Source organism: Thalia democratica, chromosome 1, assembly GCF_965202585.1.
Source record: "Thalia democratica chromosome 1, ktThaDemo2.hap1.1, whole genome shotgun sequence".
In the NCBI taxonomy this organism is placed as follows: domain Eukaryota; kingdom Metazoa; phylum Chordata; class Thaliacea; order Salpida; family Salpidae; genus Thalia; species Thalia democratica.
The window spans coordinates 47,394,784-47,422,437 of NC_139165.1; the positions used below are offsets into that span (position 1 = coordinate 47,394,784).

The 27,654-nt window shown below is 23.8% G+C and overlaps 1 protein-coding gene across 1 annotated transcript; it reads left to right on the plus strand.

Moving 5' to 3' along the window:
* The first annotated feature begins 6,547 nt into the window (after positions 1–6,547).
* Positions 6,548–11,378, plus strand: LOC145836794 (A disintegrin and metalloproteinase with thrombospondin motifs 5-like). Its single transcript, XM_082944570.1, has 7 exons — positions 6,548–6,623; positions 7,251–7,362; positions 7,775–7,927; positions 9,761–9,863; positions 10,400–10,576; positions 10,913–11,079; positions 11,279–11,378. The coding sequence occupies exons 1-7, from the start codon at positions 6,548–6,550 to the stop codon at positions 11,376–11,378; spliced, it is 888 nt and encodes a 295-aa protein (XP_082800696.1).
* The last annotated feature ends 16,276 nt before the right edge of the window (positions 11,379–27,654 follow it).

Below are 27,654 nucleotides of genomic sequence, written 5' to 3' on the forward strand. Positions count from 1 at the left end.
CTAAAGTTAGTTGAATAAAATTTATAAGAAATAATAATTACAGTTTTCTTTCTCTTTAGTACACTTTTTAGAGCAGATTTACTAAAATTGGAAAAATAAAGTTCTGTATACTGAACAAATATTTTTTTTTTTGAAGTTAAAACTTAATGTTTGAATAGTTGTGTGGCCGTTTGCTAATTGAAGGCTATCAACAATGATTTAGAGTAAAAAAATTAGAGACAATTATGTTTAATAAACTTTTTAAAAAAATAATACTTCAACTTATGAAATTTAAAGGTACCCATTTCCTGCTAAGTAAGCACTTTTTTGCTGTGTTCAAAGTGTATACTCAAGAAGAAAATTACTGTTTACAATTTATATTAATTAACATCTTTGAAAATTATTTCATCTACAAAAAATGCATAATAGTATAAAAATTATTTAGAAGTTTACTAAGTAAAACAATTAAAAAAAAAGCTTTAGATATTTATTCTATATTTATCAACATTATGGTCTTAATAACAGCAGAAACTTTAAGAAGTATGTTTAATGCTCCAATATTAATATGACAACCATGAGTTCTGCAATAAATTAAAAAAAAAATTACGTACTGATTAATTTTATTTCCACAAGTTGTTAATAATTTTAATTTTTTAATTAATTGTTCGACTTTTTAGGAAATACTTTTGTTCAAAACTCAGTATGCGTTTTAGTTTTGGTTTGTTCATATCATCAATACTTCTTCCTGTAAGTTTTTGGGCATTAAAAGAGTCTATTTTATAAATAACTTTTTATGCTAGCAAATAAGTGCTTTTATTTTAAAAGAATCCAAGTTTTAAATAAAATTTTGTTATTTATAAGTTAAATTTAAATTACGCTTATATTATTAAAAACTAAATGACAATAAAGTGTTTAATGTTAAGTACATGTATACATTTAATATTAATAAAAAACTATATTTTTCTTTAGAATTGTTTCTAATCCTAATAAATAGGAAAGTACATCAGTCAGTTCATTAAACAAACAAACACATAAATAACTTGGCATTTTAAAATTCATAACTTTTATATACCTATGGTTAACTCAGGGTTGCCAAAAAACCTGGAATACTTGAAAAACCTGGAATTTGAAAATTTAGGCTAAAAAAAACAGAAAAACTCTTTAATTCAATTAGTTATAAAAAAATACCTTAATTTCGAACAAAAATTACTACATACCTCGAAAATACTGGAATTTCAAACAACTTTTACATGTTAAGTAGTAAAATTCCGATTTGACACAAATAATCTATCATATAAATAAAATTATTTTTGTTATCATCAAAAACTTTTTTATTAAAAAACACATTGAAAATAGCTTTAAGATTTCTTTTCAATGTCGTTATACTATTTAACACAAATTTTTAACTAGAAATAGACCCTAAAACGTGCAATTTAAACAACTTGAAAGAAACTTTAAAAACCTAGAGAAAACTCGCTAAAAAAAATTAGCAACTCTACTAACTATTAACTGTTTAGGATAAATTTCCAAAACTTCTTTCAACAACTATTTTATGCAAAAAATTAATTATTATTAGTTAATTTCGATAAAAATGTTTCGTCAACTAATTTTTCAAGCACAAAAAAAAGGTTATTGGTTTATCACATTTTGATATTAAAGTAGGATAGTAAAATTAAGTAGGTTATACTTACTTCACTTTTTATAAATTTTTGTTGAGAAAAACTTATATTTTCAAAGCTTATACTTACTAAAATTTCCTTTGTGTATGGTAAAAGCTTTAATTGTAGTTAATACATTTTTTGATTGTTATGTTTTGGTTTTAATAAGAAAAAAGAGTTCTAATAACGAATAAATTGTTGTAGCAACGAAAAGTATAGCAAAAAATACGTTTCTTTTTAGTTTATAAACTAAACATTCATAGAAGTGCAAACTAAGTATTTTATATGCTATCACGTTTAATATATCTGTTTCAAAATAACTAACTTTTATTATACTTGACAAGGTAGTAATTATTTTGTCACCGAAATCTGGTAATACATAAATATTTAATTTTCCCCTATGTTATCATTTAAATAAACTGTTTTCATTTCAGTAAATTGAGCATTATGTTTTAGTTAAAAAAAGTAGCTTTATAGTTAATAAAGACAAATCTAGAATATTAATTTTTAACTAACTGATCTTTTTCAGTTTGTCTTTTGTGCTTCTCTGAGAAATGAAGAAATTTCAAGCATTTTCGTTTCAACTAGAAACGGAATGATGATTAGTAAAGATTTACTTAATGCGAAGAGTGTCACACAGCAGCACTATATGGAAAAATTCAACCGTTTGTTCAAAGTAAGAATTAATATTGTATTAAAAAATAAAATTTACAAATATTGTAAAAATTGTACTTTTGATATCCGAACTCTAGTCATTTAAAAAGAAATCATTTTAGACGAAAAAGCTTATATTTATATAGTTATTTAAATGAGTTATGATGAAAATCTACTTAAAAAAATTGTAACCTACAGCAGTTTTTCTGAAATTAGCTAGATTTTGAGATACATTAAGTTATTTGACTACTTCAGCTATTTATAAAAACAAATCTTACCTACTAGATTGAAAGTGTTTTTGTTTCGGTGAGAATTGGACAAGCTAGACCTTTTATTCTACAATTAGATGTTTCAAACAATGAAACTTGCAGCTTCAATGGAAAATATGTTGATGATTCGGAAACAACTGTTAAAGTTGTTTTATGCCCAAAAGTTGTAAGTACTGAGTTTTAACAAATTCTAAATTAGCCTATAAAAAAAAGTTGAAAAAAAAAGTAAAATCACTTTAGTAATAAAGTTTAGTTTTAACTTAAATTATGATTTTTTTATTCCAACTGCTATAGTTTGATAAAAAAGACTTAATGGTTTTAGATTTTATGTTGATTTATACAAGCAATTTTAACTAACAAGTACCGAAACTTGATACCAATATTCCCAAAAAGATATTGAAGTAGATTTTCTTCAAACAAACGTATACGTAAATACTAGGTTTCAATAAAGTTTTTGAAAATACTAAGAAAAATTGTTACCAACAATTTTATAAGAATATTACAAAATCGTCATTAAGTTTAGATATAAAGTAGAGTTTGGCAACTTTTTAGTCTGCAGGCTAGATTTACTAGAAAAATATTATGCGTGTCGGACTTGATGGTTAAAGTGATAAATGTCCACGTAATTTCGTGAAGTTATACAGTATTTTTTTTAAAATTTTAAGTTGATACAAAATTACTTCTTAATAAGGACCACTGTTTAATAAAACATAACTAATATTACAGTTAAAAACTTTTTTTTAATAAAAAACTCATTATCATCTAGCTCATGCTAGAATTTCCAAGCTTAAAAAATGGCGCATTAAATATTTTTTTATATAAAACCCAATTAAAATTTAATAAAAAAACATATACTGACTAGTTACTAAAAATTTAACATTTTTTTACTTAGGCAATACATACAAGCAAAGGTGAAAGTTTTGTACGGAGTCTAAAAAGGATTAAAAGACAATCTGATGTAGAACAAAACTTATTTACCGAAACAGGTAATATTTAGTTTAAATTTGTTGTTAGTTTTTTAGTTATATAGACCTGTTTCAATAAATTACCATAACCTGTTTATTTTAATTGTTTTACTCACAAAATTATGTGTTTAAACAAACTGCATTACTAAAAACTATATACAAAACGTACGAATTTATCCAGATTTAATGTTTTTGTTAACTCAGATGTAACACATTTTAATTTTAGTGACTTATGTCACATTTCAAGAAATCTTAAGCTTTTAATACTAACGTATGTTATGGTTTTTTAAAAACTATAACTTTAGTTTTTTCATTTTTTAAGTATTTTATAATAACTACTTTGTGTTTTCCTGAAAAGTTTATACTAAAAGATAGTTAAAACTGTATAGTATAACAAATGCTTTGATTGTAAGACTCAAATGCTTATTAAGCTTAAATTTAATCTAGGAATGTATAAATCTTAAAAAAAAAGTGTTTATTTTTGAATTTTAAATATTATTTATCAACTTATTTATGTAATAAACTTTCAGCCGAAAAGTTTGATTTTGTTACCGCTGAGGACCTTGAAAACGCGGACAAGTTTTTTGAAAACAAAAACTCTACGAATCTTAACTTAAGCGTTAAATATTTGGTTGACTACAAAACTCAGAAAATTTATGAAACGAAAAATGAGTTGTTGAACTATATGTTTGCAATTCATGGGCAGGTAACAATTTTTTTTAGATCTTTGGCAAAAGTTTTATAAAACCAGTGTATGTGCTTTAGAACAGTTTTTCAATACAGAATGGTTTGCTTGAGAAAAAAATTACTTACAAAATTGATAAGTCTCTGTCTTATTATTTCTTAAATACTCACTTCTCATACTTATGAGATAAACTAAATTAAACAAAATTCTATCTTAAACTACTGTTACATTTGATTTAATTTCAATAACTATGCGTTTTATCTTGCGTTTTATTATGCGATATCTCACTAATAATTAAATACTTCATAGTAAACTCTATACTCTGTTTGTGTAAAAAACTTTCTAGATAAACATCATCTTGTTTTGTTTTGTTTTTGTAAGTAAGAAGTAAAGTTATTTATTACCTATACCATTTATTAGTCTTGCTAGATGTATTTAATAAACTGCAGGAGTTATTTTCAATTTTTTTAAGATTTAACCATCTTTATTTTCTGCAAAGTCTCATCATTAGAGTTATTATGAGACTTTAATTAAAAATTATTTAATTTAATTTCTTAAATACTTTATGATATTTTGAAACTTTTTTGAGTAGCTGGTAAAACAGATTGCTAAAATAGCTTTTCAGGTAGTAGAAACTAACACTTCATCGATTTTTATAACTTTTATATTAGTTCTAACAATACGTAATGATAAAATGTTTTAATTTTAATAAAAAAAAACAAATTTGATTCGTTTATTGCATTTTAAACTATTAACAAAAAAAAATATTGTTAGACTAATGATGTAAATTTATAATCGACTTTAGGTTTAAAATAATTTTATTCTTATTTGGCTATTCTTAAGTTTAAAAAGTTTCATAATGTTAGTGAAAGTTGTATATACTATTTAATAAAATTTAGACAGACTTTTTTCTATATGAAAACATTGGCAGGATTATGATAAAACTTTATTTTATTCTTTAATTGAGTTTTAAATAACATTTGCTTTTTGTATTAAATATAAACTTTAAAGACTACTTAGCAAGGTTTTACTTATAAGAAAAAAACTTTTTAGGCGGAGTACTATTTTAGCAGAAGTTTTGGATATCCACTAAAACTACCAATTGTTGATATTCGGCTTCTAACTGAACAAGAGGTTAGCAGTAGAAAGTTTATTTTTAGTTTTTACTTTAAAACACGTACTTGAATGCTTGAAATTATATTTGCTTAGTAATATTTTTGTCGTGGAAATTGGTTTCTTTTCTAACAAAAGCTGATAAATTTATAAAATATCATTCAAAAAAATTTGATTTATATACAAGTACAAATGGTTTTGTTTTAACTATTTATAGGTTAAGTTAATAAATTTTATATTGTTATATAAAAACAACAAAACAAAGTTTTTTAATAAAATGTAACCTTTAAGTCGTTTTACAATTATACTGAAAATGATTTTTGTGTTCTAAAACTTAAAAAACTATAAGTTCTTCGTATATACTTAATTGCATTTGAACAAAAAAAAAGTTTTTTAATATACTTCTATTAGATATCAATTAGTTGTTTATTCAAATTTATAAAAAATCAGTACTTTTATTTTATTCGGTTGTTTTGTCCCTATTTTACTACAAAAGAAGCAGTTGTATAATCGTTTTTTAATTGTATTTTTTAGATTTTAACTTCAAGCTAGTCAGTTCTTATTATTGTATCTTATATTTTTGAAAGATTTATTTATTGAGGTGTTATTAAAAAATTCACTTAAAAAAAGCACTTTAACCTTTTATATTTCTTGATTACCCTAGTTCTAACATTCGATTTTTTTTGTATGTTTAAGCTATTTGCTGTCTTTTATTTATTAAGTTTGTTATTTTCCAGAGATCTTACATTTCTTTTTTGCTCCTTATGTTTTCGTTAACTAATTATACTCAAACCTTGTTTAGTTGTTTGAATTTATTTATATTTTTTGCTGTGCTTAACCTTAAGTAAGATTTTAAACTTTTTTTATGTGAGTTCTTTCTTAACTTAATATTGCGACCATGACATATATGAATTAACATAACCGTTACGATATACTATTGTATAAAACATGAATTTTTTTTTGTTTTACGAAGTATTATATAATTGAAGTTAAAAAACAGAGTAGTGTTTTAAAATGACTTCACGTCAAAATGATTAAAAAAAATGTTTCACGTTATTTATGTCGCATAATTAATTTCTGTAGTCATCACAACTTGTCACTGAAGATCGAAGGTTATTAAAAGAAGTATGTGCGGAAGAAGGAATAACTTTAGAAGAATATGATTATTATAAGACATATATATGTTTATCTTATTATCAAAGGAGAGCCTTAGGGCAGTTAATAATGAAAAAAGACTTATTTAAAGAAGCATCTCCAGATGCTGTAATGCTTATCACTAGCGAACTTCCAAACTATATAGGTAAGTATTTTTAAAGAAGAAAGTTATGTTTTATTAACACATAATGAGTTTTTTTTTACAAAACACAAGTTTATATAGACCGATAGAATTTTACTACAATTTTCTGAAAAATAATAACCTGATCAGTAAATACTAAAGCTTTCTTAGTAATAAATAGCAGGTTTTATAAAAATAAATTTTATTAAGTCTTTTTATAAGTGTTTAAATAAGTTAGATGAAAAAACACATTATAACTAAATTTTAATTTAAGACAAAATCTTTGTTTTTTATTACTAAACGCTAAAAATAGCTCTGCAGAAAAAACGCATCAAATGTTTTAGTAGGGAGTTAGCACATTTGACAAGCACATAAATCTGTTATAATTTTATAAATTGCTCAATTTAACTATCGAAAATATTTTAGTTTTAAACATTTTGGGTTAACAAAAAATGAATTTATACATATTTTATTTAATCTAATTCAAATTTACTTAGTTGATATCTAGTATTTGATATTGAGTTTTTTACTTGACAATATTGGCTTTATAATTGTAGCAGATTTTAAATAGAGTATAAAAATATATTCGATAAGACTTAAAAAAAATATTTTACTAAATATTTTTTTGGTAAACATATTGTATTTTAAAAGGCTTAGCTAATAAACTCGAATCGATTGGAACGAATTCTTCCTACGGAATGGTTGGAGTTAGAAAAAATAGTTTTAATGCTGCAAAAACTTTAGCCCATGAGCTAGGCCATTTGTAAGTTTTGATTAGTAAGCTTTTTTAAACTTCCTTTTTTATTCAACTTTAATTTTTTTAATTCTTAATAAATAAAATAGTAGTGCCAGATAATATTTATCATAGGTCTTTTAGTTTTAAACTTCAATAAAGCTTTTGTTTTATTCTTCAATATTAACAAACTAATTTTAAATCAAGTTACTCCTTGCACTCAAGTTGTATAACATAAATTTATCTAAACTAATTATTAAATCTAAACGTATTTAACTTTTGTTAACCTAAAGATAAACTAAAACCGTTTACTTACTTTTACTAATGTTATTAAGTTCAAGGTTTATTATCTCACAAAAACAGCTATAGCAAGTGTCGTTTGTATTCAAAACATATTAAAAAATGCAACCAAAAGAATAACCTTTTGGTTTTTTTTTTGCAGAATTGGGTTGGACCACACGTTTAAAAGCTGTAATGTAAGTGAAGAAGAAGCGGAGAAATCACTATATATCATGGATTACACGCCTCCAGAGGGAAGGTTTGCCGAGCATACTTGGTGCCCTTGCAATAGAATTATGTCAAGATATTTTCTTCGGTAAGTTGTTGTTTAAAGCTGTTTAAATGTGTAGTTAGTTAAAAAAAACAAAAATGTTACCATCATGGAAACGTACAAAGTTTTTATTTTGTTTTACGCGGAGCATTTATGATTTCATTTTCTTAAGTTTACAACTTTAAAACTATTCCGTGTTATAATTTTTTCTGATATTGTTAAAAGCTAAATTCTTATTAGGTGAAAATAATCAAAAATATAATAAAATTTTTACCGCTCTAAATGTTCGGATCATAAATTTAATGACTCTAAAAGGTTATTTAAATGATTGCTAACTAAACTTTATAATCTGTACTAGAGATATATAGTTTCATATGCAGTTGTTTAATGAAAGCTGCTTTAAGTAAAACTATCTATTTAATTCAGTAAGAAAATATTTAAAATTTTATAAAAACGTTTCTACAGTTAAAGCTTATAAATTTTAGCAATTCAATTTTTGTGTATAAAGACATGCTAGATTTATTAAGAAAACTTTTCAAATATTAACTTTGTCCTGTATAAGACGTTAAAAGGTATCCGTGGTTTACGACTCGATAACTGAAAGGTATTTTTGTGCACCAGGTCCTAGGATCAAGTATTTTGAGCGTCGTTTTTTTCAATAAAGTATTTTGTTTTCAATTGCATATTTTAGGAAATACCGAAATGATTAAATATTAAACTCATTTGAAAGCTATTATTTCAGTTGTTGTAAATTTTTTCAAGTATTTTTGCAGTATATAATTGTTTTCGTATTTTTTCTAGACATTAAATAAAACTATAGTCAGTCGAATCATAAATTTTTGATATAATAGTATTACTGTTGGTAAAAAAATAATTTAAAAAAAATTTATGATCAAAATGTTTGTTTGAAGCTAAAAAACTAGAAAAGATTATTTTCATTTGGTTGAAAAAAAAACTATAACTAAAGTTTTTAGATACTTATAGATAAAAAATCAATTGCTGTTGACTTTTATCGGTTATATCATTAACTTAATAGAACATTTGTAGTTGTACATGTTTTCATATATGGTTAAGTAATTTTAAACAATAGAGATAATTTTTATTGTTTCCAACCTTACAAATGGCAATCAAGTTCTTTGTTTACTTTTTACCATAAAAATTCGTAAAATGATTAACAGTACAATAAATATAAACATCGAAACATAAATCTGTTTTTCATTAGACTGCTTTACTTATAGTTTTTAGAAATTTCTCAAACATATCTTTATTATAATTAAAAAAATTGAGAGTATTTAAAATGTCGGTATAAATACGATATCACTAAAACTTAGTTCTTCAGAAAATCTTTTTAAACATAATTATAGTTTTTGCTTAATGTATACTAATTATTTAAGTTTTAGAAATAATATTTCAGTTTTTTACATGGATAAACATGATTTTTATCTAATTATAAAAACCCTAGGTGTTTTTTTTTGATGGATATTGATTTTGTACAAAGTAAAAGAAAAACTTTATTATATGAATCTAATTATTTTTATTAGTTTTTATATACTTAAAAGTATACTTAAGTTTTATAATCAAGATTTTAATGTTAAATTAATAATGAAGATTGCTTAAAAAACACAACAAAAAATCCTTTGTATAATTTAAGAATGTGAACAAACATTTTTTTCAAAAGTAAAAGAAAAACAGTAACACCTTTATTACAGTAATATTTTACTTTAAATTTCTTGTAATACTTTAAAAAGTAATTGTTTAAATTTCTTTGTTTTAATTAAACAGACTTAAATAATCCAGTTTGTTTTTAGATTATATATTGCATACTATCTCATAACTTATTTAAAACTTAATAATTTAAATTTCCTTACAACCAAACAGAAAGTATTTTGTCGAGTATGCAACAAGTAATGAAAAATCAATGACACCATTGACTAAGTATCCAGGAACAAATTATTCTCTTGAAGAGCAGTGCACATATGCTGTATGCAATAACATAGATCCTTTTAATAAAGACAATTTTCAAACCTTGATGTATGAATATGACATGATATATTATCCTATGCAAAATGTAAGCATGCTTTTGTGCTAAATAGTTAAAAAAAAATACTAGTCTATAAATTTTACCTTTTAAATTTTTGAGATTGAAATACTGATTGTTATCCCACACATAATTTAAGTACAATTTTATTCTATTTACTTGTTAATTTGTTACAAGTCTATAAATCTTTTATTTAAGTCATGCTTTAAACTAGGTAACTTAAAAAAACGTTAAAAAAACAAAAATAAACAAAAGTAAATAAAATAAGAAAGTATAAATTTCTGAGTATAAGTTGTTTTTATAAAAAAAATAAATATTGTAGAGTATTAAAATGGTATTATTCATTTATTTTAAAGCTTTCAAGACTATCTTTTTACTACATGAGGTTTATAACATAATGAGTGAAAAAATCTTATCAGCTTCTAAGAATAGTTTTACTTTAACGATCATTTTAATTGCTAAAGATGAATGTTTTTCAGACTAATCAGTGTTCTCAGTTAATTTGTGACAATCATAATACAAATGCAACCTATTATGATGCAAGCTATGAAGAATTAAAGGCCGTATGGTTCGCTCCGGAAAAGAACGGTTTGTATTGGAGTTCATATGCTGTAATAATCGATGTACTGCCAGGAACTAGATGTGGTTTGAATGCGGTTAGTTGAGTACAGTTAAATCAATAATAGTATTCAAAGTTATTTTAATAAAACATCAACATTTTGGTTTAACAAAAAATAAAATAATTCATTATTTAAAATTTCGTAAAATTTTTTAATTGCACAATGTTAATTTGTTTTCTTGTAGTGACCTTATATACATTTACACCTTAAAACTTAAATTAGTAGCTTGTTTTGTTAGTGTATCAAAAAGGGTATTATAACATATTACAAAAAAATGTTTTTAGAACTCAAAAACTTTAGTTTTATTTTTATATTTTGCTTTTAACTTTAAAGAGTAGTAAATTTTTCTAATTCTTTTTCAATATGAACAAGATTTGTTTAAACAACAAATGCATTGATGAGACAAACAAAATGGAAGTTATCAATGGAGGTTGGAGCAGTTGGACTATTAATGAAGATTATTACTTTGTATATCCGGGATGTCCAAGCACTTGTGCTAATGGCAACGTTACTCAAACTCGTCTTTGTAACAATCCAAAGTGAGAATTTAAATTTAAAAAATATTTAAACTATTAAGTTAATTAACCTAAAATTACTGATTAATGATAGCTTATATATACCCTTTTAGAAAAATTTTAAAATGACGTGTGCAAAAATGTTAAAACTGTATTAAAAGATATAAAGCTGCGAACTTGATAGATTAACAAGCGTTATGAAAATAATAACTATTATTTTCAGACCTAGTAATGGAGGTAAACAATGTGTCGGACCAAATACTATAACACTAGAATGTTCTCAAGAATGTATTGAAGAAGCTAAATTAAAGTCACAATATTAACTAAGAAGCTCTTTTGAATATTTTTTTAGTGAAAAAAATTAAAACTTTAGTCAATTTAGTATTGATTTCTATTTTGTTAACTTTTACAGTTTAAAACTAAAAACATTATTGGTATAAAAACTATTCAAGATATATTTTATAAATTAAGTTTTTAAGGTTTTATACTCCGTTTTACAAGACAAGTTGTTTTTAGAGTAAAATAAAATTTTAATGGTTTTGGTTTAGTTTCGCTTTTTTTCCTATAAGTAATAATAATGAGTTCTACCACTCGACCATCAACAACAGTATCCGAGACAACATACGACTGGTAAAGTCTTTTTTAGGAATCATCAGGCAGGCATAGTTGCGCCAAATCGTTGTTGATATATAAACAAGCGGGATTAAGTGCATATGCACTTAAGCGATTGTTTGTGGGTAAAGTCCGAAAAATTGACGCAGCCAAACCCTTCACAGCCCAACGTCTCAGACATTGTCAGCATATTGTGAGACTTTAGTCTACACTCGTTTGATGAGTTTTAACCAAATATTTTTTAAGTAATAAGCTTTAAAAAGTTTAACATCTTTGACTGTTGTACAAAAATTATACAGCACTAAAATTTTAAGACTAATTTTACCAACCTGTTATGTTAAGCTTTGAATATACTGTTTTAAGCTTGGTTTTAAAATTTATATTCTAAGATATGTTAAAGAATTTTTTGTATTCTGTAAAAATAAAGCTTAATAAAGATTAATTTATTAAAATGACTCTTATTTTTCAATGTGTACTTTTTTCTTAGCAAGTATCAACTGTAATTTAAAATTTTTATAAATCTATTTATTACTTATAATATTATACTTAGACATTGTAAAAAATATCTAAAATACTTTACAAATGTATGAATACTTACTAGGGATTATAAGAATTTTACTAAAAGCTCAACGACCATTTCATAATAATCTAGAAACGTATACTACGATTACAAGTATTATTTTAAACAGCTAAGCAAATTATAGTTACTAAGGTTAATCAGAGAAAACAAAGATTTTGTAAACATTCTAAGATGTCAACTAGCTATTTTATTTAAAGTTCTGGCAAAAATATGCTTGAACAGCTTTTTTCCGGTGCATAACTTATTTAGAAAATATAACAAAACACATTTAATATTTTTCCTTAAATTTATTTTATATCTTTTGTAGTAAGTCTTATCAAAAATTGTATCTTACTAAATTAAACAAAGTTTAAATTGAAATACGATTTTAATGTAATTTAAAGTTTAAAAATATGAAATGACGTAATAATGTCAAAACTAACTAAATGCTTAAACTGTAGAACTTTGCTGTAGTAATAAAACTCGTTAAATTAAAATCAAACTAAAATAAATCAGCGATAAAAATAGTAGTAAAACTAAAAAAAAATAAACATAAGTCACTCATTTAAAAAAGGTTTATCAATTAAGTTCATTTAGCGCATCATCAGAATAGTCTTGCTAAAAACTGATAATAATATATTGTAAGTTTAGTCATAAAAAATAATTTTGAAATGTATAGCTAAAAATAGTTACGTCATAAAGAATAAAAGTCTGTTTAAAAGGTTTAAGTTAGAGTTGAGTTATACTTAGCTGATTTGAAGTAATTTATAAGACAAAATTGTTAAACAAAAAAAATTAAGACAGAATATTTTTTATCACATGAAACCAAATTAAATAAAAAGCACATTACAAAATAGGATATAAAACGGCAATAATAATACTAAAAACACGCTATTTATAAAGTTTTAAATTTAAAAAATCTTTTTGTTTGTAAATTCTTGGCTCGCGAGTTCTAATAATCAAAGATTCTAGAACTGACAGATGGTAAGTGTTTCTCGCTCTGGATAGATTTTTAAACCTACTATTTAGGTAATTCTCAGCACAAACAGGGTTGTTGAGGAGCTGTTTTCTTTTTTATAATATTAAATTTATTTTAAATATTTCAAACTATAAAAAAGAGAACTTTTCAGTAATAAAAATCACATGTTAAAACTTATTTCTTATTGTTAAAGAAATGTATAAATACTAACTTAGAACTAGTGATGTACCGGACTCGGATCCGGACTTTGTTTTCAAATTAGAATCCGCCCGGAACCGGATCCGGATTTTTTTTCAAATTAAGATCCGGCCGGAACCGGACCCGGATATTTTTATCAAAATAAATTCCGGCCGGATCCGGAACCGGATTCTTAATACTCCAAGTTATTTGTTATGAAAGTAGTATAAAAACTACTATGTACGATAATGCAATTTTATATAACTAACTATTAACTAAGTATAATTGTGTAAACTTTATCTTTTACGTGTTATATCTAACTATATACTATTGAAATTTAAAAAATTATAGTTTAAAAAAAAATAGACTGAAAGTATCAATGTGCTGCTAAAATAATTAAATAATAAGAAAGTTTATGATATGTTATTAAGGTCTAGTTAAGATTAAGAGTTAAAAATAGTAGCTGGTATGTTTGCTAATTTTCTGAACAATATTTACATTTAAATTTTATTAAAATTGAAAGAACAAAAAAAAAAATTGAAATTGAAAGAACAGTAAAAAAAACTTCAAACTGAAAGAACAATAAAAAACACTAAAATATATTTTTTGCTAAACTTATAAAATACCATGATTTTTGGCAACCAGAATACCACCTAATTTTAGCTAATATCAGGGTTGCCACTCTTTGATTCAAAAAAACTAATCTGAGTGATTATAAACTTTCCTGAGTCAGAATGAGGTTTTCGAAAACCAAAAAAAATAATTACTTTAAGCTAATAATCAGTAGAACAGCTAGCCACAAGGTTGAACATTTTAAGTAATGTTTACAATTAAGGCTATAGGGGGGTTAAACACTTTTTTTACAAGTTGGTTTTATTTAATAGAATACTATCTTAGCTACCAGATGCTTTTTATGGAACGGGTCTTAATTGCGCGAAGACAAAATTGCACGAGGTTACTAATTTGCACGTGGGGAATAAATTGCACGAGAAGAAAGTTGCACAAGTGTACAAAATTGCACGAGGATGCTTTTGCACGAAGACTAGTTTGCACGCGGGCAAAAAATTGCACGAAGACTAATCTGCACGGAAGGTCAATTTTGCACAAAAAATACTAACTCAAAATAACTAAATAAAAAATATATATTTTTATATTTATACATAAACCTTTATATTTCATAGAAAAAAAAAGCATGTATTAATATAATTAATTTTAATTTAACTAGGTTTGTATTGATTTTATTTATTTTTTAAATTTATTTAGCTTTTTTTAAATTGAAACTAAACTATTGTGTTTAAAAACTAATGTAAGTTTAAAAAAATTTACTAAACATAAAATTAGAATTTTATTTTAATAAAAATATCCCTTAATGAAGTATAAACATAAATTGATGCAAACTTAAATTAAATTAAAATTATACTAAACTTCAATATGAAATAAAACAAGACAAAAAATAATAATATATAACTAAAATTTACATGTGTAGGTGTTAAAATTGCACGAGCGTACAAAATTGCACGAGGGGACAAAATTGCACGAAGATACTTTTGCACAGAAAAAAACGACCATGCAAAACAGTGAGACAATTAAATAAATTTAGAAAGGAGGAAACCCTTCTGATGAAATTTTTTTTGTGCGTTGTACAGAAAGTTCTGTTATGGCTGTGTATTTCCATAAATTATACTTGATATTGTTTTTTTTAGTTTTATATAAAAGTTTTAAACATAATTTATATAATTATTTTCTATATGTCTAAACTTTATCTTAGTTGCATCAATATTTGCACGCGTTTTACTCTAATTATATTTTAAGTTTCTCCTGCTCTTTTTTTTTATCTTTATCTAACCCAGACTTGCGCAAAAGCACTGTCAGAAGCAATTTTCTTCTCACTTTTTTAGTAGAAAAGGGAGATACAAGCTTTTAACTAAAATAAAACAAACAAAATAATACAACAGCTACAATTACTTAATTTCTATTTTTAACAAAAAAAATTAAAATAAACAAAACTCTTTTTGATAATTAGGTTTTAATAACGGTTAGAATCTAATTTTATAATCTAGTTTTTATTTTATTTATATAAATTTTATTTTATTGATTTTTGTTTATTATTAAATTTGTTCATTTTGACTTTTATTATTATTATTATTTCTTTTAAGTTTGTTTAATTATTTATTTCATTTATTTTAACTGTTTTTATTAATTTTATTAACTTTTGTTTTGGACTTTTATTTAATGTATTTATTATATAATTTATTAATTTTTAAATTTATAAATTTTATTTATTTTTTAATTTTTAAAAAAATTATTTATTATTTAGTTATTATATTTTTAAAATTCTGACTTTTTTTATTATTTATTTTAATCTATTTAAATTTTATTTTTATTTTTTAATTGAAAATAAATTTTTTTTGACTTAAAAATGTTATATATATTTTTTCTTTTTAGTTATTAGCTTTTTTTTTTTAATTAATTTGTTATTTTTTACATAATATTAATTTATTGTTTTATTTGTAATCGATTTTAAATTTTTTATTTAAATTTTTTTACTTATTTTTATTTTGTTTTTGTAGTGTTTTTATTATTTAGTTATTAAATTTTCTAAATTTAATTAAAACCAAAACCAGGAATTACGACATGCAGGTTGTGCTTAAAAGAAGCTCTACTTATACTCGAATCCGGTACAAATTGCATCAACAAAAGAACGGAATTATTGAACTCATGCAGACACAGAAACAGATTTTTACTAATAAATTGGAAAGCAGACACAACTTAAACCAAATCATAATTAAAGTAAAAAATAGGTTATTTTTCTTAATTTTTTCATTGAGTTTTTGTTGACATTTGGCTTAAATTGAAAAAAAGTTTTTCAAACAGTTCTTAATTCAACTTCGATAAATTTTTAGAATTTTTTTAGATAGTTCTTAAATCCGTTTAAATTTTTGACTGTTATGTTAACTTAAGACAAATTAGATTTTGAATTCTTCAGCAACTTTGAGTTTTATTAATATTTTGTTGACTCTTGGCTTAAAAACACAATTTTAGACAATTCTTAATTTCATTTAGATAAATTTCAAGGTATAAATATTTTATTTTAATTTTTCTCTTTTGTTTTTTTAAAAAGCTCTGGATTCAGGTTTTTTATTTTTGACTCATTATATTAATATTAATTCAATCCGTTTTTTTTTTAAACTAAAACCAATTTTACCTAAGTATACTCTGATATGCTTGAATTTTCGAATATGCAACATTTTTGTTTTTGTTTATATTCTTCACGCATGAATAAGTTTTTAAACAACAGTATAATTAACTAACATTGTTATATGCAGTTTCATATTTTATTTTTGCTTGAAAAGGTCGCAATCTCTTGCCACCGAAACCGGTCGCGAATAAAATATAAAATTTGCATAAATCTATTTAAATAAGCTCTTTACATCACAGTAAATTGAGCATTCTTTTTTAGTTAAGGCAAATAACTATATAATAAACTTTATTAAAAAACTTTAAGAAAGTTTATTTATACCGTACTTAAAGAAAGTACAATATTATGCTTTAATTTAAAAATAAAGTTTAATTTTGCAATATTGTACTTAAAAAATATTTTTAATATCAAGTTTAAATTTTAGTTTTAGTCTAGCTTTGTTTTGAAAGATATAAATTTTTTGGTAAAACGGTTTATTGAGACTTTGATTTTTACAAATTATAAAAACAAAATATAAGATACAAGTAATTTCCCTATATAAATACAGAAAAATGTTTTTCTAGCTTCGTATTAATAATTATAGAAAATGAACTATTGTTATAAAAAATCTCGAACAAGGTGTTTGGTAAGTTTTTTATTAGCTTTAAGATATATCAATCAACTCTTATTAAACTTTATTGTTAAAACTTTTCTATTCTTAGAGCTTCTTGAGACTCCGTAGATCTGTTCTTAAATTTATTTGAGAGCAGTGAAACGCCGTTAGTCGGAATAAAGTTTTAATACAAAAACATCTGTGGTATATATTCTGATAAGCTTAGCTTATCAGGATCTCAGGATTTAACGCCTTTTAACGTTACATCTTATCTCAACCAACTTTATTTAGTCTTTTAAAGGTTTTATTTATTTGGAATTGTATAACTATAAATAATTTAAAACAACTAAAACTTTAGGAAATGTTAAGTCTTAAGTAGCTCTGAAGTCTGTTGATAATTTCAAAGAAACCGTGTATGAAAAAAGTATGGTTTATCATGAAAAGAAATATTTTTTCTGTTGTTTAACTAGTTTTGATACTTTATTGACAACATTCTGATAAAATGGTTAGAACTTGTTAGGAAAGTTTCGTCCCCCGGTCGATAAGTTTAAAGAAAACATCATTTAAAATATAAATATCAAAAGACATCAGTCAGGCATTATATAGATTAAAGTTTTGTTATAAATAACAATCATTTTTCTTTTTTTTTATTATAAATCTTTTTAGATTTAGTCAAACACTCGATGGTCAGGCTCGTATTTTATATTAATTACTACCGACCGCAATTACTAAACATATGGTGTTACTACTTTAAACTTACAATAAAAACTGAAAACACTAACACAGTCTTTTTATTTGAATAGTAAAAATATCACCGATGCCGTAAATGATATTAATTTAATAATTAAGAGCACGTTAAAAAAGCAAAAAAAAGAAAAGGATTTAGTAAACACTAAATTTTTAGCTTAGAAGTGTTTTAAAAATATCATAAGTATAATTCAACTGTTTATGATAAAATATGAGAAATCAATTTGTAGTTGAAAAAGTGCTTAGTTTAGACGGTTGTGATGAATTTGGTATGCTTCTGATAATAACTAACTTTAAAAGGATCTAGTAAATAATCTCTTTACGTTTTACTGATTTTACGTTTATTTTTTTATTTATTATCTTGTCTTAGCTTAAATTTAATTTTTTAATAACAGTTAATTTCGTAGCATTATGTTTTAATTCGGTTAAGTTTACTTATTTTTTTATTTAAGAAAAACAATTAGTATAAAAATCTTAAACTTTATTTACATAACAAGACAGAATTAGGTTTATTCATATAAATCAATCTTCACTGATCCCGATTGGATTAGCTTTCAAATATTTTGTTTTAAAAAGAAAAAAAAAAAGAACAATTGTTTTATGTAACTAATTGTCACAATCATCAATTATTACAATTAGAAATAAAAACTAACTATAGACTGCCAGAGAAACGAGTTTAATTCTTTTGTAGAAATACAAAAACGCATCTGTTAAAACTTAATCATTTTTAAAGTCAATAATTGAGATTTCCTGTACAAGACGTTAAAAGGTATCCGTGGTGTGCAACTCGATAATCGAAAGGTTCTTTGTGCACCAGGTCCAAGGACCAAATATTTTGAGCGCTTTTTTTGTCGCTCAATAAACTATATATTTTATAGTATGTTAGTTTTTTTTCAATAGTTTGTAATTTGTGTGTGTTGAATACAAATTTTAAGTTGAATGGCTGAAGAATACTATGGATCAAACATGTGTAAAAATTTTAAATTTAACATTTGAAAAAACTTATTTGTATATATATTTTAAAACAGTTTTTTTTTCCATTTGAAAGTTTGTTTTTCTTTTTTAAAAAAACAAAATGTTTTGCAAAGATAAACTTAAAACATGATAGTGAGTAATATAACGAAGTTTATTTTATTTTCTAAACAGTTGAAACATTACAATTAAAAGAACAGTTTTATTCATCAAACAAGACTTTAGTTTAAACGCAGTTTAAAAAAATAAATATTCAGCATGAAGAAGTACTGCACTGAACACTACTTTAACTAACGATTGTGTAAAAATATAAGTTGAATTACTGAAAATGAGCACACTTATAGCTTCGAAGTTAATTACTAAGTAAACGCGGTATTTTTAATAAAATATCAACGGATACGATTGCTTTATGTACAAGCCTACTTAATACCATAATTTTACATTAAATTTAATAAATAAACTGAACTTTATAAGATTTTTTTTTACTTAGTGTTAAAAATAATTCAAACTAGTCATTTATTTTCTAAGAGTAAGTTTTTTAACTTGGCTAGTGCAATAATAAAGGTGAAGAAAAATTTACATCATTTAATTTTAATAATTTTAATATAAAAATAATTTCAAAAACATTTAAATGTAGCTATCCTAAAAAAATAAGAAAATTTCAGTTATAGTTGTTGGCTAAATTTAACTCTTAAATTTCTAAAATGTATATAAGTTAGTGAAAACACAAATCTAAAGCAAATTTTCTTCTGTTTTTTCTGTTTTTCAGGCCGTTCACTTTGTTATTACTGTTACTTTGTTTGTTTCCACTTTATGCTTGTTATAATCATAGAGATGACAACATGCTAGTTATTGAGACGAAGAGGTTACGAATGGATCTGCAAAGATCCAATTATCAATTAGTTGTGAGAAAGTTTTCAAGTTAAACAACCTTACATATTTTTTTCATGTAAAATAATTTTTAATCATAAATATTTTTTTAGTTTTGCATTAGTGTGTTTAAAGTTTAGTTTCAAGTAGTAGTTCTAGAAGTTAAACTTTTGTTAATGCATTATTTTAGGCATTTCCTGTTCCTAAGCCAGAACATTGTAGGTACAAAGAAAACCCATCAAGCTAGTTTTAGAACCGATTTTCACATATATCTATCTATTTAATTTGCTTGAATATTTTAAACAAAGTGTTTAATAAATTAATTTTTAAAATTTTAAATTCCTAAAAATATTAGTTAAGCATTAAAACTTGTTTACAAACAGTTTTAAAGTGTATACCTAAACAGATCTGTATGCATGTCTAATTTTTTCATAACTTTTAATCCTAGGCTTAAGAACAAAGTGTTATACATCCAAGCCGTTTTGAAAGACGTTGAGAAAATATGTAAAAAGATTTTACTAGTCGAGCCAAAAACCATGTTTACGAGTACTGAAGAAGATACGTAAGTTAAAGTTTCCGAGCATCTTTGCTAAAATTTATTATGTACTATGTATCTTTAAAACACTTTGCAATATTTTGTACACGACTTATATTTAATATTTAGTTAAAGATTTTGTTTTACACAAAATAGTTGACATATACTAAAGAATTTTGAAAATGTTTGTTTCTACAGTAATACAATACTTTACAATACATTGTTATAATACAATGTTGTTTGAAAAAGATTAAATTTATACTTATTTTTGCTAGACGATTTAGTAAAGAAAATTATCTTTTAAGTTATATGTTTTAGAAGTAAAACAATTTAAAAGATCTTTACCAAAAGAAATATTTATATAGAGATTAGCTTTAGTTATGAATTATAAGGCATCAGTATAAAGTTTTAGTTATTTAGAGTTATCAAGTAAATAATATTTTCACAAAATTTAAGTAAAATCTTGATAACTGTTACTTCGCAACTTTTTTTAACAGAACCTTTTTTTAAGGTATTTTATGCCGGACCACCGAGAGACATGCAAAGAGGTGTCGAACAGGCTAAAATTATATGCATGCTCTTAATTCGAAACTGAGGTAAGTGTTTCATACATAATTATTATTAAACAATAAAAACAATTCTTGTAAAATAATTAAATACTACAAGAAGTTTATTCTAAACTAACTATTTGGTTACATAATAATTATGTACACTAATGATAATGACATTTAAAATGTAATTTTTCTAAATATTTAACTACCTATTTATTAGATTATTTTTTACATTAATGTTTGTGTGTTTTTTATAACTTATTTAGTTCAGTTTAAGCTAAATGCAAACTAAATTTTATTAAAAAATTAGTTTATTATAATCTATATAAAAATTATAAAAGTTAACAAAAAACTTTTATACTTTAAACATATACTTTTTTGAGTTCTTATTTTATGTAGAAGTAGATTAAATTGCAATTTTTAAGTAAAACTTATAAAGTTATTACTAAAAATTACAGTTAGTTTTTATTTAAGTAACACTTTATAGCTTATGCTCAGTTTTTTATTAAAACATTTGCGAAACTTTTAAAAAATATTTTTTTTAGTTGATAGTAAACATCTTTTTTAAAAATTGCTTTTAAACTTAAAAAGTTTAATTTTAAATAAACCATCTACTAGTACTTTTATTTTTAAAGAAATTAGATAAGTTTATTTTTCACCTTTATGTACCAATATTTGTTTAAAGAACAGTTTATTCTCCTTATTAAAATGAGAACAAATATGTAAAAAAAATAAGTCACATAAACCAAGAAGTATTTAATTACTACGTTTAAAACATAAAGTTTAATTGTTTACTTTTTTTTTAGCAACTATTAAGTAAATAAATACAAGAGTTTTTATGGTTTTATTTTTTTAGTAATAAATATTATATTTGACACAACACTAATTGACAAAAATTTCAAAAAGGTGTATCAGGAAGATCGTTTACGGATGATTTTAGTATCGATTCGATTCAACAGACGTAAATTCTCTACCGATTATCGAAAAACATAATAAAAGAAAACTTTAAAAACTGAGATTTTTTTATTTAGGCTAAAAACTTAAAATATTAAGTAAATTCTAAAACTTTTCTGCTTCATTTAACAAAAAAAACTTTATTATATATACTTTTGCAAGAACTTTTAGTAAACTAGCTAGTTGACATCTTAGAATGTTTACTAAAACTTTGTTTTCTCTGACTAACCTTAGTAGCGATAATTTGTTTATAATTGTAATTATAATCGTAGCATACGTTTCTAGATTTTATGACATGGTCGTTGAGCTTTTAGTAAAAAATCTAATAATTCCTAGTAAGTATTTACTAATAAGTAAAATTGTTTAGATATTTGTTTTTTATTAGCTAAACATAATTTTAAAACTAATAAATATAATTATAAAAATGTTAAATTACAGTTGATGCTTGCCAAGATAAAAGTATAATTTGAAAAATATTAACCATTGTATAAAAGTAATCTTTTTAAAAATTTAAGTTTTTAGAAAAAAAAAAACTTGTTTAAAATATCTTGTAATAAAAATTTTATAACCAAGCTTAAAACATTATGATCAAAATTTAACATAACAGGTTGGTAAAATTAGTCTAAAACTTTTAGTGCTGAATAAATTTTACGTAACATTCAAAGATGTTAAACTCGAAAGCTAGTAAAATATATCTAATAAAATAGCTAGTTAAAGCTGATCAAACGAGCGTAGAATAAAATCTCAAAATATGCTGACAATGTTTAAGACGTTAGGCTGTGAACGATTTAGCTGCGTCAAGTTTTCGGACTTTACCCACAAACTAATTCCATATGCAATTAAGCCCGCTTGTTTAGATCTCAACAGTGGTTTCTCGCAACTATGCCTGCCTGATGAGTCCTGATAAGGACAATACCGGTCGTAGGTTGTCTCGGATACTGTTGTTGATGGTCGAGTGGTAAAGTTCATTATTAATTACTTATAAGAAAAAAAGCGAAACTATTAAACTTTTATTTTACTCTGAGAACAACTTATTTAGTAGAGCCGAGTATACAACCTTAAAAATGTATTTTAAAACATTTATCTTAAATAATTTTTATCCCAAAAATACTTTTAGTTTCAGTCTGTAAAATTCTACATAATAAAAATCAAGACTAAATTCACTAAAGTTTTATTTTGTTCGCTAAAAAAACACTCTAAATAAGCTTTTTGTGTTAAAATTGTGACTTTGATTCAGCTTCTTCAATACAATCTTGAGTACATTCTAATGTTCTAGTATTTGGTCCGACACATTGTTTACCTCCATTACTAGGTCTGAAAAAAAAATAGAACGCTTATTAACCTATCAAGTTCGCAGCTATATACAGAATAATAAAGTTTAAACATTTTTTGCACACGTAATTACAAGTTTTTTTAAAAGGGTAAATGTAAGCTTTAATTAGTCATTAATTTCAGTTTAAGTAACTTAAGTAGTTTAAATTTTTAACAAAATTAATAATCTCACCTTGGATTGTTACAAAGACGAGTTTGCAAAATGTCGCCATTAGCACAAGTGCTTCGACATCCCGGTTCTACAGAATAAGAATCTTCATCATCAGTCCAACTGCTCCAACCTCCATTGATAACTTCCATTTTGTTTGTTTCATCAATGCATTTGTTGTTTAAACAAATCTTAGTAATATTTAAAAAATATTAGCAAAATATACTACTCTTTAAAGGTTAAAATCAAAATATAAAATTAAAACTAAAGTTTTGAATTTTAAATAAACTATTTTTTTTGTTGCATATTTTGTTACGCTTTTTTGTACACTAACAAAGCAAGCAATTAATTTAGGTTTTAAGGTGTATATTTATTTCAGGTCACTAGCTAAAAAATGATTGACAATATTCATTTAAATAATTTTACGAAATTTTAAAAGAATAATTTTATATTTTTGTTATACCGAAAAGATGATATTTCATAAAATAACTTTCGATAGTATTAGTGAAATAAATATTTCAACTAACCGCATTCAAACCACATTTAGTTCCTTGCAGTACATCGATTATCATAGCATCTGGACCTAAATTTAAGTTGTACTTTTCCCATGTGTTCCATACGGCCTTTAATTCTTCATAGCTTGCATCTGAATCTTCTTTTGCGTCACAAATTAACTGAGAACACTGATTAGTCTAAAAAACATTCATCATTATCAATAAAAATGATCGTTAAAGTAAAATTATTCTTAGTAGCTGATACAATCTTTTCACTCATTATGTTATAAAACTTATGTATCGAAATGATAGTCTTAAAAACGTTTAAATAAATAAATAATTATTTTTATACCTATATTTTTAAAATTTTTATATAAATATTATACAATCATTAAGTTATACTTACTTTATTTTATATAGGTTTGTTTATTTTTGTTATATTTACGTTTTTCTAAGTTACCTAGTTTAAAGCAAGACTTAAAAAAAAAGATTGATAGATTTGTATTAAATGATATAATAAGAATAAGTAAATAGAACAAAAGTATACTTAAATTGTGTATAGGATAACAATCAGTATTTCAATCTCGAAAATTTAAAAGGTAAAGTTTATAGACTTGTATTAGTTTTATAAGTATACAGAACAAAAGTATGCTTACATTATGCACAGGATAATACTTGGTGTTAAAATCCTGAAAATTGTTTCCGTTATAAGCGTCCAAGCTATTGTATACAGCATATGTGCACTGCTCTTCAAGAGAATAATTTGTTCCTGGATACTTTGTCAATGGTGTCATTGATTTTTCATCACTTGTAAAAGTTGCATACTCGACAAAATGCTTTCTGTTTGGTTGTAAGGAAACTTAACAAGTAAATTTTAAATAAATTAACATATAGTATAACATTTATCTAAAAAGTGTACTGGATTATTTGAAGTCTGTTTAATAAAACCAAAAAATTAAAACTATTATTTTAAAAAGAAAAAAAAAATTGTAATAAAAGTGTTACTGTTTTCTTTAAGTGTGAAAAAAATGCTTGTTCACATTCTTAAATTATACAAAGAGTTTTTTTGTGTTTTCTAAGCAATCTTCATTATCATCTTAACACCAAAATCTTGAATATAAAACTTAGGTATAGTTTTTGGTATATAAAAGTTAATAAAATAAAGCTTTTTTGGCTTTGTACAAAAATCTCAAAAAAAAAAAATCTAGGGTTTTTATAAATAGATGAAATTTATGTATATCTACATAAAGACTGAAATACTAATTCTAAATCTTAAATAAACAGTATAGATTAAGCAAAAACTATAATTGAATTTAAAAAGATTTACTGAAATACTAAATTCTAGTGATATTGTTTTCATACCGACTTCTTATGTCGTCTCAAGTTTTTAAATTAGAATAAGGAGATATTTGATAAATTTTAAACAACTATAAGCAGTCAAAAGAAAAACATATTTGTTTTATTGTTAATTATTTTGCGAATTTTTTATATAAAAAGTAATTGAAGAACTTTATTGTCATTTTCAAGGTTTAAAAAATAAAATAAAAATCACCACTATTTTTTAAAATTATTTGATCATATGTGCAAACATGTACAACAACAACTGTTTTATAAAATGATAAAATAATCGATAAAAGACAACACCAACTGATTTTTCATCTATTAGTATCTGAAAACTTTAGTTTACGTTATAATTCTTTCAATTTAAATGAATGTAAGAACCCTTTGCTTTTTTAAATTTTTAAACAAACATTTTGATCATAATATTTTTCTAAAAACAGTTTTTTACCAACAGTAATATTATTATATCAAAAATTTATTATTTGACTGACTATAATTTTTTAATATCTAGAAAAAATACAAAAACAATTATATACTGCAAAAATACATGAAAGAAACTTACAACAATATAAATAATAGCTTCCAATTAAGTCTAACACAATCATTTCAGTATTTTCTCAAGTATGCAGTTGATAACAAAAGTTTATATAAAAAAAAATTCCTAAACAAGTCTAGCTTGTCTTTATACACAAAAGATACAAAGTGCTAACAATTTTAAGCTTCCATTATATAAACGTTTTTATCAAGTTTTAACTAGTTTTATACTGAAGTAGATAAATGATGTTTACTAAAATCAGTTTTCATTTAAACAACTGTATAAAAAACTATATTTCTTTAGTACATGTTATAAAGTTAATTAGTAATTATTTAAATAACCTTTTAAAGTCATCGAATTGACAATACATATATTTATAGCGATAAAAAACTGTAACAACTTTTCGATTATTTTCACATAGTAAGAATTTAGTTTTTTACCTATACCAGAAAAAATTGAAATGCGGAAAAATTTAAAACTTGTAAATTTATCAAAATTAAATCACAAATGCTAAGTGTAAAACAAAATTAAAACTTGGTAAATTTCCATGATGCTAAATTTTTGTTTTTTATAAGTAACCACATATTTAGACAGCTTTTAACAACAACTTACTGAAGAAAATATCTTGACATAATTCTATTGCAAGGGCACCATGTGTACTCGGCAAACCTTCCCTCTCGAGGCGTGTAATCCATGATATATAGTGATTTCTCCGCTTCTTCTTCACTTACATTGCAGATTTCAAACGTGTGGTCCAACCCAATTCTGCAAAAAACAAATGGTTATTCTTTTGATTGAAATCTTAAGTAAATTTTATATACTAACAACCTTTGCTAACTTTAAAAACTTGTTCATTAGTTTTTTGTTGCTGTTTCTGTAAGATAATAAACTTTGAGCTTAATAATATGAGTAAAAGTAAGTACAGGGTTTTAGTTTATTTTTAGGTTGACTTAAAGTTAAATACGTTTAAGAATCGTAAATTTATGTTATACAACTTGAGTGCAAGGAATAACTCGCAATTTAAAATATGAATACATAAAATATATGAAAAGTTTTGTTTATATTTTAAAATGAAAGAAATACGTTATTGAAGTTTATAACTAAAAGAAAAAAGAAAAACATAATCTCGAACTACCGTTATTTTATTTATAAAGAATTTGAAAATTTAAAGTTGAATAAAAAAGGGGGTTTAAAAAAGCTTACTAATCAAAACTTACAAATGGCCTAGTTCATGGGCTAAAGAATTTGCAGCATGAAAACTATTTTTTCTTACTCCAACAATTCCGTAGGAAGAATTCGTTCCAATTGCTTCGAGTTTTTTAGCAAAGCCTTTTTAAAAACAATATGTTTAACAAAAACTAGTTATTTAGTTAACTTTTATCCAAGTCTTATCGACTATGTTTTTAGTACTTTACTAAAGATAAGCTATAACTCTAAATCCAATATTGTCAATTAAATTTAAAAACAATATCAAATACTAAATATCACTTAGTCAATTTGTTTTAGATATAAAAAAATAATGTATAGATTAATTTTTTTGCTAACCCAAAATAATTTAAACAAAAATATTTTGGTATCTGAATGTAATTCAAAATTTTATAAAATTAATTTAATAGATTTATGTGCTTGTCAAATGTCAATTTGTTGCCCTACTGAAACATTTGATGCGTTTTTTCTGCAGAACTATTTTTAGCATTTAATAATAAAAAACAAAGATATTGTCTTAAATGAAACTTTAAATGCAATATGTTTTTTTTAACTAAATTATTTAAACACTTTTCAATAGACTTATTAGAATTTATTATGTTTTGTACAAACCCTATTATTTGTTACTAAGAAATATTTAGTATTTACTGATCAGGTTAATATTCAAAAAAAAATTATAGTCTAATTCTATGGTCTATATAAGCTTGTGTTTTGTAAAAACCTCGAAGTGTGTTAAAGTAATTTAACTTTTTTTATTTCAAAATACTTACCCATAGAGTCTGGAAGTTCGCCAGTG

What these genes read in the sequence shown, in the direction of transcription:
- LOC145836794 (XM_082944570.1), top strand. Translation starts at nt 6,548, where the DNA reads ATGAAAAAAGACTTATTTAAAGAAGCATCTCCAGATGCTGTAATGCTT. An exon ending in AAGAGCAGTGCACATATGCT is followed by an intron (nt 9,864 to 10,399) that starts GTATGCAATAAC and finishes AATGTTTTTCAG; the next exon opens with ACTAATCAGTGTTCTCAGTT. An exon ending in CGTCTTTGTAACAATCCAAA is followed by an intron (nt 11,080 to 11,278) that starts GTGAGAATTTAA and finishes TATTATTTTCAG; the next exon opens with ACCTAGTAATGGAGGTAAAC.